Raw genomic sequence first — 15,682 nt, forward strand, 5'->3', positions numbered from 1 at the left:
GCTTTGTGATGGCCACTCAAATACCTTGACTGTGTTGTCCTTAAGCCATTTTGCCATAACTTTGGAAGTATGCTTGGGGTCATTGTCCATTTGGAAGACCCATTTGTAACCAAGCTTTAACTTCCTGACTGATATCTTGAGATGTTGTTCAATATATCCACATAATTTTCCTCCCTCATGATGCCATTTATTTTGTGAAGTGTACCAGTCCCTCCTGCAGCAAAGCACCCCGACAACATGATGCTGCCACCCCCGTGCTTCACGGTTGGGATGGTGTTCTTCGGCTTGCATGCCTCCCTCTTTTTCCTCCAAACATAACGATGTTTATTATGGCCAAACAGTTCTATTTTTGTTTCATCAGACCAGAGGACATTACTCCAAAAAGTACGATCTTTGTCCCCATGTGCAGTTGCAAACCGTAGTCTGGCTTTTTTATGGCGGTTTTAGAGCAGTGGCTTCTTCCTTTCTGAGTGGCCTTTGTTTGTCGATATATGACTCATTTTACTGTGGATATAGATACTTTTGTACCTGTTTCCTCCAGCATTCTTCACAAGGTCCTTTGCTGTTGTTCTGGGATTTATTAGCACATTTCACACCAAAATACGTTCATCTCTAGGACACAGAACGCGCCTCCTTCCTGAGCGGTATGACGGCTCCGTGGTCCCATGGTGTTTATACTTGCGTACTACTGTTTGTACAGATGAACGTGGTACCTTCAGGCATTTGGAAATTGTTCCCAAGAATGAACCAGACTTGTGGAGGTCTGTAATTTTTGTTCTGAGGTCTTGGCTGATTTATTTTGATTTTCCCATGATGTCAAGCAAAGAGGCACTGAATTTGAAGGTAGGCCTTGAAATACATCAACTGGTATACCTACAATTGATTCAAATGATGTCAATTAGCCTATCAGAAGCTTCTAAAGCCATGACATAATTTTCTGGACTTTTCCAAGCTGATTAAAGGCACAGTCAACTTAGTGTATGTAAACTTTTGACCCACTGGAATTGTGATACAGTGAATTATAAGTGAAATAATCTGTCTGTAAACAATTGTTGGAAAAATTACTTGTCGTGCACAAAGTAGATCTCCTAACCAACTTGCCAAAACTATACATTTGTAGAGTGGTTGAAAAACGAGTTTTAATGACTCCAGTGTATGTAAACTTCCGACTTCAACTGTGTGTGTGTGTGTGTGTGTGTGTGTGTGTGTGTGTGTGTGTGTGTGTGTGTGTGTGTGTGTGTGTGTATATATATATATGTGTGTATATATATGTGTGTATATATATATAATATATGTATATATAATATATGTATGTATATATGTATATATATATATATATATATAATATATGTATATATAATATATGTATGTATATATATATATATATATATATATATATATATATATATATATATGGGGGATACAACCATCCCAGCTCTGCAGATTTTGCTACGAAGAGACAGAATCATGAGATAATTTGTTTTGGTAATGTCCACATGTAGCTTGTTTTTGGTCGCAGGTTCAGGAATGGCTGAAGAATTGCAACATTTACCTGGAGCTAACTCTGTAAATAGCACTGCTGGGTGATTTGAAAAGTTTATAGTCAATCGATCAATAATATAATACTTTTAGAGAAAAAAAAATCTTTAATTTACAATCTGTAGAAACTATGAGAATAGAAAGGTTCAGAACTTCTGTGAAACATCATAGCAGATTAGAAAAATATATGGGAAATGGAAATCAAAACTGGATGGTGTTAATAGGAGATAGATTGGAAGCGTTGAGTGGAGCTGAAGGGGGAGACTAAAAACAACAAGATAACTAATGTAAAATATACTGGGTCCGTAAAATGTTTATAGGTTCAGAACTTTTGTGAAACAGCACAGTTAAAAAATATATTGCAAATAGAAATCAAAACTGGATGGTCTTCAGAGATAAATGGGAGGGGTTGAGGGTAGCTGACAGAGGGGATCAAAATAAAATAAAAAGTGAACTATTGTCAAATACATTGTGTCCGTAAAATGTATATTGTATGACTAAGCTGGAAGTAGAAGCCTAAGTGTTGTTGTCCATTGGTTTACTCCAATTAGGGGAGGGGTGGTAGGATTAGGGGAACGTAATACAGCAACATATAAAAACAGGAAACAGGATGCATCTGAGCTTAATTTGGAGTGTCATAAGAAATTTCTGAATATTTACGTAAATAGGGTATTTCTGTTTTTTTATTTTTTATAAATGTGCAAAAATGTCTAAACCTGTTTTCTCTTTGTCATTATGGGGTATTGTATGTAGATTGATGAATGAAAAAATGAATTTAATAATTTTTAGAATAAGACTGTAATGTAACAAAATGTGGAAAAAGGGAAGGGGTCTGAATACTTTCCAAATGCACTGTATCTAATGTATTGTTTGTATATCATTTGTTATTTTTAGGTATTGGTCTCATCTTTGTGTCTCAAGCAAGGTTCCTCAAGCTCATGTTTACTCAGCAACGCAGAGCAAAGGGCATCTCTCTCCATCTCCATTTCTCTCGACTCAAGCAGGAGACAGGCAATACAGCCCTGTTTTAGAATCGGCTGTATTAGATTCGAATGCCAAGTGCTAATGCAGGATTCATCTGCATTTTGCTCCATTAAAACAGAATTCTTCTGCCTCAGAAGTCAATAAGGCTTCAATTAATGGAGCGAAAGCAAAGAGAAGGAGAAAGAGAGTGAGGAGGGGGAGGAAGATCAGCATTTCTCGTCATCTCTGTCATCAGTCAATTCTTCTCATTTGCTGTACTTTTAACTAATTCTGGACTGGCTTGTCTTAACCTCCTTCAACCTCGCTCTGACTTTCTCGCTCTCTCTCTCTCTCTCCCCTTTTCTCTGTCTCAGGTGTGCGCCACTCCAACATCATCTGCGACAGCTGCAAGAAGCATGGCATCATGGGGATGCGCTGGAAGTGCAAGGTGTGCTTTGACTACGACTTGTGCACGCAGTGCTACATGAACAACAAACACGACCTGGGCCACGCATTTGAGCGCTATGAGACAGCCCATTCCCAACCGTGAGTACCATGCCCCCCCCCCCAAACTCTCCATTCCTTCAAAACCCTGTCTCCAGATTCACTTGGGTTGATTTCTATTAAAATTCGCTTCAAAATACAGTTTGTGATTTGCTGAATTTGATTACAATTTGTTTTACTTTTCAAATAATAACTTGTGCCAGATTAACTTGAGAGGGACCGTTCTAATTGTCCCTGTGTCTCCGACTCCCCTAAGTTGATTCCCATTGTCTCCTCTGCCCGCCTTCTCTAATTAAGTGATCATGCCAGAGATTTGCCGATCTTTGGAGGATATATTGGCATGGCTGTTGTTAGGCCCAAGACGATGTCGAGGGCCGGAAAACCGTGCCAATATATCCTCCAAACAATGGCTTCGAGGGCATTATCACTTTTATACAAGTACGTGAATTATCCCCTCCTCTCTCCCCATCCAGTCCATACTTATCAGTTCACAGTAAAGCTCCCAGCCCCTACAGGCACTGTCTGAATGTCAGCTGGGTGGACAGTTCCTTTTATAATATTGGGTGATACTCATGGCACACTGAATTTAAAATGGGGCACAGAATTCTTCTACTAGTCCACCAGTGAAGAGCCAGCTCAAACCCCTGTATTCCTTTGTGCTCGCTGGTGAGTGTGTTTCTGGGCTTTTTGAAGCTTGAGACTGAATTTCTCAAGAATTCTCCATTCATGTAGTATAATACACTTAGTATTACACAGACATGGGCTGATCATCTGGCCAGGAGCTAAAACTCAAAATGGGAGAACGACACTTAAGCGAATGTGTTCAGTGATGCCAAGCAGAATACTGTTGGCCAATAGTACAGTAATTCCTTATGTGGAACCGATTCCCTCTTATCTGTGATCGGCACACATTTCATTGCATAATTAGTTTCCTCAAATGAGTGACGCCTTTTGGAGATCATAGACATTGCGAAAGACATTAGGTGAAGATAGAGGAACTGTGTCAGAGAACAAGCTTACCAACCCTTCAATGGCTGTATGCCCCTGCTGCTTAGGTTTATGGCTATTCATTTAAAACTGGTTGTCCTGTTCTTAGGGTTAGAGTAGCCTGAACTACTGAAAAGCCTGTATGAATTAGTCTTCATCTTGAAATTCAAACAAACCCAATAAGCAGATAGTAGGACCCCCCCAGTTTACATTTTTCTCTCATAACGAGAGAATAGATCAAATGTATTTGACACTGACGGCCAGCTCTCATATTCTGTATCAGGGTTCAATACTGCAACTAAAACAGTCGCATTTGCAACTGTTTGACTTGGCAGTGCAACACACATTTTTATTTGGTCGCAAGGGTTCCAGCAAAAACGTTTTTTTTACCTGGTCATGTTCGTTTTTGGATCACAATTTGCTCTCTTTATCATGTTTTATTCAAACAGTAATGTGCAATTCACCAAAAATAAACCCAACTGTATGAAGCGTCAGAGATCGACTTACAGGGGAGGTCGATCATCCCCATCAGTGGGCCACTTGGGCCAGTGAAAGAAATATTGTAATAATGCTATTTTTAACCTAGGCTATATAATTGAGCAACTCAACGAAGAACGACAGCGGTAGGAAAGATGTTCCAAGTTATGAGGCAAGAATGGGTATGCAAACCAGATATTTAAAAAGTTATAAGTCTTGGTTGAATATTTGCGATGTGCAATTCAGTCATCATGGAATGGCGTACCTTGAAAATCTTGGCTATTTGGTCTTTTGAAAAGTCATTGAAGTTATGGTAGCTGATTTAGAAGTTCTACTGCTCCAATATAATTATTCCATGATTTCATTTCTGATCCGTTTTAATGAGAGATGAAGGCACTTTCTTTTGTTTCCCGCTGTTTCAATTGAAGGGTGTTTTTTCTGTAGGCTATTACAACAAATATACAATCTTGGTCCTTGAAAAATACAATTAAGTGCTTGAAAATGTCCTTGAATTTGACCCTGTAAAGGCTACTTGCTCAGCCTGTAAATGAAAGGTAATATATTCTTAAATCTATGAAAGCATAATTTGCTTTCCTGTCAGCTCTTGACCCGGGCCAGTATTTTTTTCATTCGAGCCAGTAGCTTTAAGTTGGCACTGGCCCGGTGTGACACTGGCAAATTTACCTGAATGTCGAGCCCTGATGTGTGCAGTGCGCGTAGGGCCTATATGGCTACCACTTTGTGTAGCTGTTAGCGATGCTAATGATAACAGTTTTCAGGCAGATTGAAAGGCAATTAAAAGGTAACTACAAAATAGCCTATGTCTACCTGGCATAATCATAATTATTTGCGTCAATCCAGTGACCATTTTCTTTTGAAAATTCCATCACAAGTGTGCTACAGAAACACTGCTGGCCAAACACAACTGTCTGGCTGGTGCACACCTGAATTAAAGGGTAACTACAAAACAACAAAGAATATGGTTAAAGCATTGTTATGGACTTCGAACATCCCATTTTGAGAGCGAAAACCTGTAAAAACTGGGGGAAATATATATATATTTTTTGTGTTATCGTTTTGGTATCAAGTATCGTTTTCCAATTCTGCCCTCTGCAGGATTTCGCAGGAAAGAACACATGGCACTTTGAAATCGGCAATAAATACATTTTGCACTTTATTTTAACAGTCTCTTTTCTTTGCTGTCATAGTAAATATATCAAAATCAATGTAAGAACACAAGGGCATGCTAATTTAAAAGATGGCAAAAATAGTTGGTGCCACCAGTGTAAAAGGTTAGTGTAGAACCCTGTGTACAGTACAGCAGTGGTTCCCAACCAGGGGTACTAGGACCTCTGGGTGTACTTGACCTATCCACAGGGGGTACTTGAGAAGACTCATGAGACCATCGGCCTACTGGTAAAATGCACATGAGGGGGTACTTCTGGGGGCAGAGCAAAATTCAGTTGGTGGTACAATAACCAAACAATTTTGGGAACTACTGCAGTACAATACAGTCTGACAGAGACTCCTTCCCCTCTCACTTCGACTCCCACCTCAGTTTCTCTACGGTATTGATTAAACATTGGGCATGTATGCTGTTTGGCTCAGCAACGTCCTTCATTAGAAGAGAGCCCTTCAGACATTCCTCAGGATGGATGGCTCTGCTGTTCCTGGAGACTTCAGGCCAAGAACAGTGGCCAGTGCTTTCTTAGTGGAAGGCAGGGATTCATCCCACTCACTTGAATGAGTAAAGATTCATTTTGTAGATTCAGTGACGGGATGCTTGCCATTTACTCATTTCTCCTATTGTGGTAAATGTGATTTGATTAAGGTTGTTTGGTTTTTAAAATGTTCAAGGTTGTTTGATTTAAACTTAAAGGTAATTACCTTGCGTTATCACATAAAGAGATGGGCTAAGTCTGGAGTGAAAAAGTTATAAGGTCGGATTTATACTTAACTCTTTATTTGAAACAAAGTAGTTAAGTCTGGACTTGAGGGCCGGAAAGCTGTCCAGAGAGGTAACACAAGGCCAAATGTTTTATTTCTGTCCTTTGAAAACACTAGCGGACAGCAGTGTTTCCCATAAGACCACTAAGATCTAATCGTCTTATTGGTCTTGTTATTTGCAGGTTGTTTACAAACTACTCAACCCCAGAGTAGGACTTACGCTAGCTACCTGATGAGACTGCAAATCTCTACCTTTTTCAAATATATATCCTCTGCTTATTACAAGTAAGAAGATTGATACATATGGTGGGTGTGGTGATGGGATAGTAGTAAACACACAGACCACCACACTGCCACTTTGTGGTGAGGGAAATAAAAGCCTATTATTTAGTTAGTTCACTATTGATGAAATTACTCCCACACACACACATTAACTTAAGACACGTAAAGGCAAATGCAGGATTAGATATCGCAGTAGTTGAGTCCTGTGCATGAATGATAATGGAGGTTTTGAAATGGGGGGATTTGACCCAAAATGGCTGATGGTCAACACACGTTTAGTGCGTGCGGTCCATGCAGGAATTGATCTGCACTCACAAAAAACAGAGGGAATGGTTTGAATATGAAGTGGTTCTTTGGAGGGATCTCTGTCACCCCAATACTAACACATTATGAATCTCAGAGCCATCTCTCTGAGACATCTTTAAGTAATGGAGTATTTAGTCTTAAGTGGAATGAAAGAATGTGACTCAGCTAAAGTCAGTTGCCCTGCAGTGATGTGATGGACCCTTTAGACTTCTCTGGCCTTGGCTAGAGAGGACATACAGTAACGTGATGAATGGAGTGCAGACGTGACGAGGAAAACCATTGAGTGAACAGACGGGCTCTTACGCAACCCTCATCCCGACAGAACATTCATTTAGATGAATCTGTTTATTTAGATGAATAATGTTTTCCCGCCATTACCACTGAGGATTTGGAGAAACTAATCTCACGTGGACAGTTTTACTTCTTGGTAACAGATTAGAAGAAATGGATGATACAAAGAGCCATTGATGGTCTTTCTCAGTTCTGTTTAGGCCTCGCTACTTAGCCTAATTCAGACACTTATGCCTTTTGTAGTCACACAGCTCATGTGGTAGAGCAGACGTCTTTAGAGAAACCCACTGAATCGTAATTAGTTTATTTGAACTATGAATCCCATTGGCGTTGTTTTGAATTCGCTAGATTGGTGTCAAGCAGGAGGCTGAGTCGGTTTCAGTTCTCCTTTGACCAAATATGCCATATGCACGAAATATAGCCAGTCATTTATATTTCTACACCTCATCATACCAAAACTCATCCATACTTCATTAGATCACATCATTAGCATTTTAGACATACTTACACACACAACATTCCATATTTACCGTACAAGATTACGAAACATTGCACTCGTTCGTTGCAAAAAGCGTATCCGTATAAGGTTTCATTATGAATTCAACAGTTTATTGATCAGCCTGGTCTCATAGTAAATCCGGGACACTCAAGTTAGTATGATATGTCACGTTTGGTATGGTTATAAAAGACCGAAGGTTAATTAAGGCAAAAACAAAAGGAGGGTGGTTTGTCGGGGTGTATGTATAATGCGAACGTATAGCAACAATTTTAGCTAACCCTTCCCCTAACTTTAACCTAACTCCTAACCCCTAGCTAACGTTAGCCAGCTAGTTAACGTTAGCAACCTAGCCACATAGCTAACGTTAGCCACAACAAATTGGAATTCGTAACATATCATACGTTTTGTAAATTCGTAACATATTGTAAGTTGTGCAAGTTTGCAAATGCAGTGCATTCGGAAAGTATTCAGACCCCTTCACTTTTTCCACATTTTTTTTACGTTACAGCCTTATTCTAGGAGATACAGGAGTAGATCAAGGTAGGGAAATGGTGAATAAATTAGTCAAAGTTTATATCCAACCATTTGATCACAGTTCTGGTTTAGATGTATTTGTGATGTCATTCATTACACACAGTGAAGATAAATTCAACAGAACACTGACTGTTGCTGCTCCAAGACCCAGCTCTAAAGCAAAGGGGAAAAACATCATATGAAAGTCACGCCCGCAACCCCTCGTTCTTCTTCATGCTTGTTGTGCATGGGGCAAAACACAACAGAGCCCCTCTATACAGAGCCTTCAGAAAGTACTCACACCCTTAACTTTTTCCACATGTTGTTGTGTTACAGCCTGAATTTAAAATTGATTAAATTGAGATTTCTTGTCACTGGCCTACACGTAATAACCCATAATGTCAAAGTGGACTTATGTTTTAAATTGTTTTTACAAATTAATTAAAAGCTGAAATGTCTTGAGTCAATAAGTATTCAACCCCTTTGTTATGGCAAGCCTAAATAAGTTCAGGAGTAAAAGTTTGCTTAACAATAATAACATAATAAGTTGCATGATAATCACATAATAAGTTGCATGGACTCACTCTGTGTGCAATAATAGTGTTTAACATGATTTTTGAATGATTACTTCATCTCTGTACCCCACACATACAATTATCTGTAAGGTCCCTCAGTCGAGCAGTGAATTTCAAACACTGATTCAACCACAAAGACCAGTGAGTATACAGTGAATGTTCCTGAGTGGCCTTACAGTTTTGATTTAAATCTACTTGAACATCTATAGCAAGACCTGTTAATGGTTGTCTAGCAATGATCAACAACCAATTTGACAGAGCTTGAAGAATTTTGAAAAGATAAATGGGCAAATGTTGCACAATCCAGGTGTGGAAAGCTCTTAGAGATTTAACCAGAAAGACTCACAGCTGTAATCGCTGCCAAAGGTGATTCTACAAAGTATTGACTCAGGGGTGTGAATACTTAGGTAACTTAGATATTTCTGTATTTCATTTTCAATAAATTTGCCAAGATTTCAAAAAACATGTTTTCCCTTGTTCATTATGGAGTATTTAATCAACTAAAGTCAAATTGTATTTGTTACATGTGACAAATACAATTTGTACAACAATGAAATGCTTACTTACAAGCCCTTAACCAACAATACAGTTTTAAGAATATACAGAAAAAAAGTAAGAGATAAGAATAACAAATAATTAAAGAGTAGCAGTAAATCACAATAGCGGGGCTATATACAGGGGGTACCCGTACAGAGTCAATGTGCGGGGGCATTGGTGTCGAGGTAATATGTACATGTAGGTAGAATCCATTTTGAATTCAGGCTGAAACACATTCAAATGTGGAATAAGTCAAGGGGTATGAATACTTTCTGAAGTGTGTGTGTGTGTGTGTGAGTGAGTTAGTTAGTGAGAGAGTCCTCAGTGATGTCATCCAAAGCGCTACAGTCTGTCTCGCATCTCATAAGACCTGGTCCGTCTTAAGAAAATGCAGGCATTCAATCTGTCCCAAATTGATATTGGGGGAGCCGAGAAGTTGGCTGGCTTCTATGATGAGGGAGGCCCTGCTTTATTTTGCTCATCAATTGTGATAGAGGGATTGGATCTGGGCTCAGCAGCACAGCTAATGGGATTAATTTAATGTCGGAGACGGAGAGAGTAGCCGAGCAGGTGGCTCAGCTGAGGGTTTAAAGCAGAGAGAGAGCCACTGTTAGGCACACACTGCCATGGGTTCGGAGGGTTCTTATTGAGTAGTACAGGACCTGCAGTGCCAGAGTTTTGTTGTATTGTAATTAACCCACTTAATAATGGGATTAGCATGTTAGCAAAATGTCATGTAAATTCTAATCAAGCAAGAGAAAAGACTTTCAATTTCTTCAAACAATCAACCTATAATACCGATTTAATTATTGCAATAATGGAGCTGGTCAACGACCACCCGTAGGTGATCATTGGGAGCCCAATAATACAGAAGATGCAAGAGGTTTATATAGAAACCCCAAAACTGCTTAGTCATGGTTGGTTCCACCCCTCCCCAGCAGATCGGGGCATCATAAGCTACTGTGGTTTCTTCTTTGTCTTATGCCTTGTGACCAAGTTACTCAGAAGCAACGATGATTGGAAACAATACAGGTCTATTCTGTTCCTCAAGTTTATCTCTATCCCATGTCCTTAACTACACGCCCAGACCAGCTGCGGTGAGTGAACGTGGAAGAGAGGAACCATCCCTGAGGCGGGGGAAGTGGTGAAACTATCTTGTAGTTTCAACCCTCCATATGTGCACAGCAATATGCCTTCTTTATTCCTTTAAGCAGAGAGCTCTTTACGATCACTAAGTTCCAATACTAAGATCCTATTATGAAGCTACAGATAATTATATAGGTACCTAATATCTAATAGATCCTGAAAATACATGTTTTTTTCCCTCACAAGTCTCACCTTCCTCATTGAAGTGTGTTGTGAGGTAATTAATAGTGGCTGAGTGTGAATACAGATTTGGAAGTGAGGTGCCAGTGGATGTTCTGTGATTTTCCTTAATACAGGATGTTCATTACCATGTGTGTGCCCAGTCTGTGATCATCTGGATAGAGGCTGGGTCATCTGGATACACTCTAATAATGTAGTGTATGTGTTTTGTAGAGTGTTTTGTCACATGTGTGTATAATAACCAAGTGTTCACAATGACATGTTTGGTCACCGTTGTTCATGGTAAGTGGTGTGTATCGTCTTGACGTGTGTGTGTAGGTTATGGCGTGTTGACGGTGCCCTGTGCAGCATATGGGTGTCCATATGTTTACTGAGGGGGGGGGTGGAAACGCAACAACAACTTTGCGGTTGGCTAATCGTCTCCGGCACACACACATACTCTCTCTCTCTCACACACACACACACACACACACACACACACACACACACACACACACACACACACACACACACACACACACACACACAGATGCAGAGGCCCTGTCAAGTAGGCTCAGTTTAATCCTTATCCTGCATATCTGGCAATTCAGCATCTCTCTACCTCCTACTGGTCATGTTTCAGCTCACCACATCCTCTATCTCAGTCTGTATCTCACATCCTCTATCTCAGAGAGACCGTTGGTCAGGCAGGATTACATATTTTGCCCAATGGTATCTGGACCCATAAATTCCTTAAAGTGGTGTTTTTAATCTGGCTAACATCTATTGTTGAAAGCAGCCCATTAACAACCTCCACCCTAATCTACCAATCTACCAACTCAGGAAATCCTGCTGTATAAGCCAGCATTGTTTTATTCAGGTCTTATCCCCACCGCATCATCATCTTTCCATGGAATTCTCTGAAAATCATGTTGCGTACCAACCCTCTCACCGCCTGTGGCCGTACACAGTAAACGCAGTGTCTGCAGCAAAGGCCTATAGTTGAAGTTGGAAGTTTACATACACCTTAGCCAAATACATTTAAACTCAGTTTTTCACAATTCCTGACATTTAATCCTAGTAAAAATTCCCTGACTTAGTTCAGTTAGGATCAACACTTTATTTTAAGAATGTGAAACGTCAGAATAATAGTAGTGATTTTATTTAGGCTTTTATTTCTTTCATCACATTCCCAGTGGGTCAGAAGTTTACATACACTCAATTAGTATTTGGTAGAATTGCCTTTAAATTGTTTAACTTCGGTCAAACATTTTGGGTAGCCTTTCACAAGCTCCCACAATAAGTTGGGTGAATTTTGGCCCATTCCCCCTGACAGAGCTGGTGTAACTGAGTCAGGTTTGAAGGCCTCCTTGCTCGCACACGCTTTTTCAGTTCTGCCCACAAATTTCCTATATGATTGAGGGGTCAGGGCTTTGTGATGGCCACTCAAATACCTTGACTTTGTAGTCCTTAAGCCATTTTGCCACAACTTTGGAAGTATGCTTGGGGTCATTGTCCATTTGGAAGACCCATTTGCAACCAAGCTTTAACTTCCTGACTGATATCTTGAGATGTTGCTTCAATATATCCACATAATTTTCCTCCCTCATGATGCCATTTATTTTGTGAAGTGTACCAGTCCCTCCTGCAGCAAAGCACCCCCACAACATGATGCTGCCACTCCCGTGCTTCATGATTGGAATGGTGTTCTTCGACTTGCAAGCCTCCCCCTTTTTCCTCCAAACATAACGATGGTCATTATGGTCAAACAGTTCTATTTTTGTTTCATCAGACCAGAGGACATTTGTCCAAAAAATACAATCTTTGTCCCCATGTGAAGTTGCAAACCGTAGTCTGGCATTTTATGGCGGTTTTGGAGCAGTGGCTTCTTTCTTGCTGAGCGTCCTTTCAGGTTATGTCGATATAGGACTCGTTTTACTGTGGATATAGATACTTTTGTACTTGTTTCCTCCAGCATCTTCACAAGGTCCTTTTGGTGTTGTTCTGGGATTGATTTGCACTTCTTGCACCAAAGTACGTTCATCTCTAGGAGACAGAATGCATCTCCTTCCTGAGCAGTATGACGGCTGCGTGGTCCCATGGTGTTTATACTTGCGTACTATTGTTTGTACAGATGAACGTGGTACATTCAGGCGTTTGGAAATTACTCCCAAAGATGAACCAGACTTGTGGAGGTCTGCAATTGTTTTTCTGAGGTCTTTGCTGATTTTTGTCATTTTCCCATAATGTCAAGCAAAGAGACACTGAGTTTGAAGGTAGGCCTTGAAATACATCCACAGGTACACCTCCAATTGACTCAAATTATGTCAATTAGCCTATCAGAAGCTTCTAAAGCCATGACATAATTTTCTGGAATTTTCCAAGCTGTTTAAAGGCAAAGTCAACTTAGTGTATGTAAACTTCTGACCCACTGGAATTGTGATACAGTGAATATAAGTGAAATAATCTGTTTGTTAACAATGGTTAGAAAAATTACTTGTGTAATGCACAAAGTAGATTGCCAAAACTAGAAATTTGTGGAGTGGTTGAAAAACGAGTTTTAATAACTCCAACCTAAGTGTATGTAAACTTCAGACTTCAACTGTATATATGTACACCCGTATGTATGCTCACAGGACCATTTGGCACAGAAAGCTTAATAAGGGCCATATGTTATCTCCGTGGTGACGCGGATGTATTTTTGTAACATGCACTATCTTAGCTGTGCTGTCTGACATTGTGCTTCCTGATTGCGCTTCTGTCTAGGGATTAGTCCTCAAATCTCTGATTTTAGACACATGCCACCTCACCCCCCCATTGTCCGTGGCCACACAGCCCACACCAGGATTTACTGTCAGTCTACAGTCAGCCTCCAAGAAGCAAAGGTGCCACCGGCTTCTTCTTCTAAGGCCAACGTGCCTCACAATCTGACCTGATTAGTTCGGAAGATAACCAGGGCTAGCTTCGTTTTTTTCCCCCACGTTTGCATTGGACACCACTCGCAGCCGAAGGGAGAGTGACGCGTAGGTGTAGCAAAGCCTCTCTTCATCCCAGAGGAAGAACACCCACGGGAGGATTGTTTTACTTTGATTATAGTGGATTGAGAGAAATTCAAGTCAAGTATCCAGTCTTTCCCCAAGCTGCATGGCAGAATGAAACCTCAATGCTGACCTCGCAGAGAAAGTATGGGAATAGGCAGTTAATTTGCCCCTTTGAGATCTGACCAAATCTTTACCATAAGGTACGGCTCCTCCTAGACCCCTCCCCCTTTCTGATTTCTGAGGAATTTGATATAACTGCCTGCTTGAACCTGTTAAACAGGTCTGGGTTTTTGGCAGCCATATTCTGCTTGGTCTTGTGGTTGTGATGACATTGATGTCCCCTGTTGAGTAATTTAAGGGTTTTGCAGCATGTGTTTTCAGTTTAGGACACCTCTCAGCCCTCAGCGATGCTGAACGACCCATCAAAAACAAAGACCTCTCCTTAATTTGGATGAGCAATCGAGCGCATGTATGCCATCTCCCCTTGGCAAGCATCCACCACAGAATAGACTCCCCTTTGTCTCCCCACCACCCTTACTGATTCAAGTGTCTTCTGACTGTGTCTCAGTAACATAGCCCCAACATTGCTGTATCTTATAACCCTCTCTGACTTTCAGGCTAGTGTCTGTGACATAGCGTGTCTCTAAGCCAGAGAGCTGTTATATCTGGGCTGTTTGCCTGTGCCACTTAGTTGGACTATAATGTAGGCCAGACGGTTGGCTTACTTATTCGCGATAGCTATACGTTTTAAAGGGTTTTAGCTTCGGTTTTTCTGGAGGCCGATAAGAGAAGCATTTCGAACAAGCTTCTGTCAGTCAGTGGTTATGTTTCTGAAACTGTACAATGTCATTTGGACAGAACATTCTGGATACACTCCATGATGTTGTATCACAAGTCATAATGCTATCTTCTTGCCATAGTGTTTCATTGAGAATGTGGTTTGTACTTTTTGCCTTTCACAGAGTGTGCTTGGCCCCGAGGCAGAATCTCCCACGGATCATCCTCAAAGGAATCTTTCAAGGGGTGAAAGTGGTACGCGGACCTGACTGGGACTGGGGAAACCAAGACGGTGAGGGAGTGAGCGGAGAAATCCATCCATAGTGACCAGGGCCTCTTGTTTACCAGTGTGGCAATGTTGTTGTTTCAACTGTTTCACCATGACCCCTTAACCTCATTCCATTATACTCTAATGTTCTCTAATTACCCTGCAAAGTGACAGTGTGAACTGGTGTGTTTGTGCTTCAAGATTCTTTCCCAACCCAAAAGTGTCTCATTGAGTCTGTTTAACAGTTGTTTCTTAACGATCAGGTTTATTTTTCCTTTCGTACCGTTTCCCCTCTAGTGTAGTTGAATATACCAAGAAGTCACATGAATTCTAATTATAGAATGTGCTGCAACTCCGGGGAGGAAAAAAATTGTCTTTGGGGTTATTTAGTTAATTTTGGGACATGGCCTTTGTGGCTACTGTGCTGTTGGGTTTCTGTGGGTTCGCATAACATTTAGAGTCAAGAGAATTTGTCTCTCAATGGCAAATTATTAGGAAAGAAACAGATTTTCCATACAAGTACTAAATTAACTCTTTGCAGTCTGTGGAAAGTTTGATAATTGTTCCTTTCAATTTCAAAACCCTTGAATATCATTGCCTCTAAGGCTGGAGAAATCTGTCATTAGCTCTTTGTATTACCTCATGTGGGGTCAGAACCGGGAATGGCATTGGGTCCTCTCTGTGCTAAAGCACTGGCGAATGAGTCAAAATGTCCTATGGTGTCTTTGAAAGTGAACCACTGGGGTCTAAGTCAGTCATCATCAATCTTTAAGCAGCATGCGGTAAGTGCATAGGGACATTCTGGGTATGCTTAGAGGAGAGGCTGTCCCTTACCTGAGTCCTGTCCTGAACTGAAGTTACCTGGCAGGCT

At 40.6% G+C, this 15,682-nt stretch overlaps 1 protein-coding gene across 4 annotated transcripts in view; it reads left to right on the forward strand.

Annotated features, from left to right (window-relative positions):
- LOC106566874 (E3 ubiquitin-protein ligase MIB2) overlaps nt 1–15,682 on the forward strand; it is a 74,123-nt gene that overhangs the window by 24,402 nt on the left and 34,039 nt on the right. For all 4 annotated transcript variants that reach the window (XM_014135383.2, XM_014135384.2, XM_045693128.1 and 1 more), the window contains exons 3-4: nt 2,877–3,048; nt 14,729–14,835. In XM_014135383.2, coding sequence (XP_013990858.2) covers nt 2,877–3,048; nt 14,729–14,835 — 279 coding nt within the window. The remainder of the gene's footprint in view (nt 1–2,876; nt 3,049–14,728; nt 14,836–15,682) is intronic.

Source organism: Salmo salar, chromosome ssa13 (genome assembly GCF_905237065.1).
Source record: "Salmo salar chromosome ssa13, Ssal_v3.1, whole genome shotgun sequence".
Classification (NCBI taxonomy): Eukaryota; Metazoa; Chordata; class Actinopteri; order Salmoniformes; family Salmonidae; genus Salmo; species Salmo salar.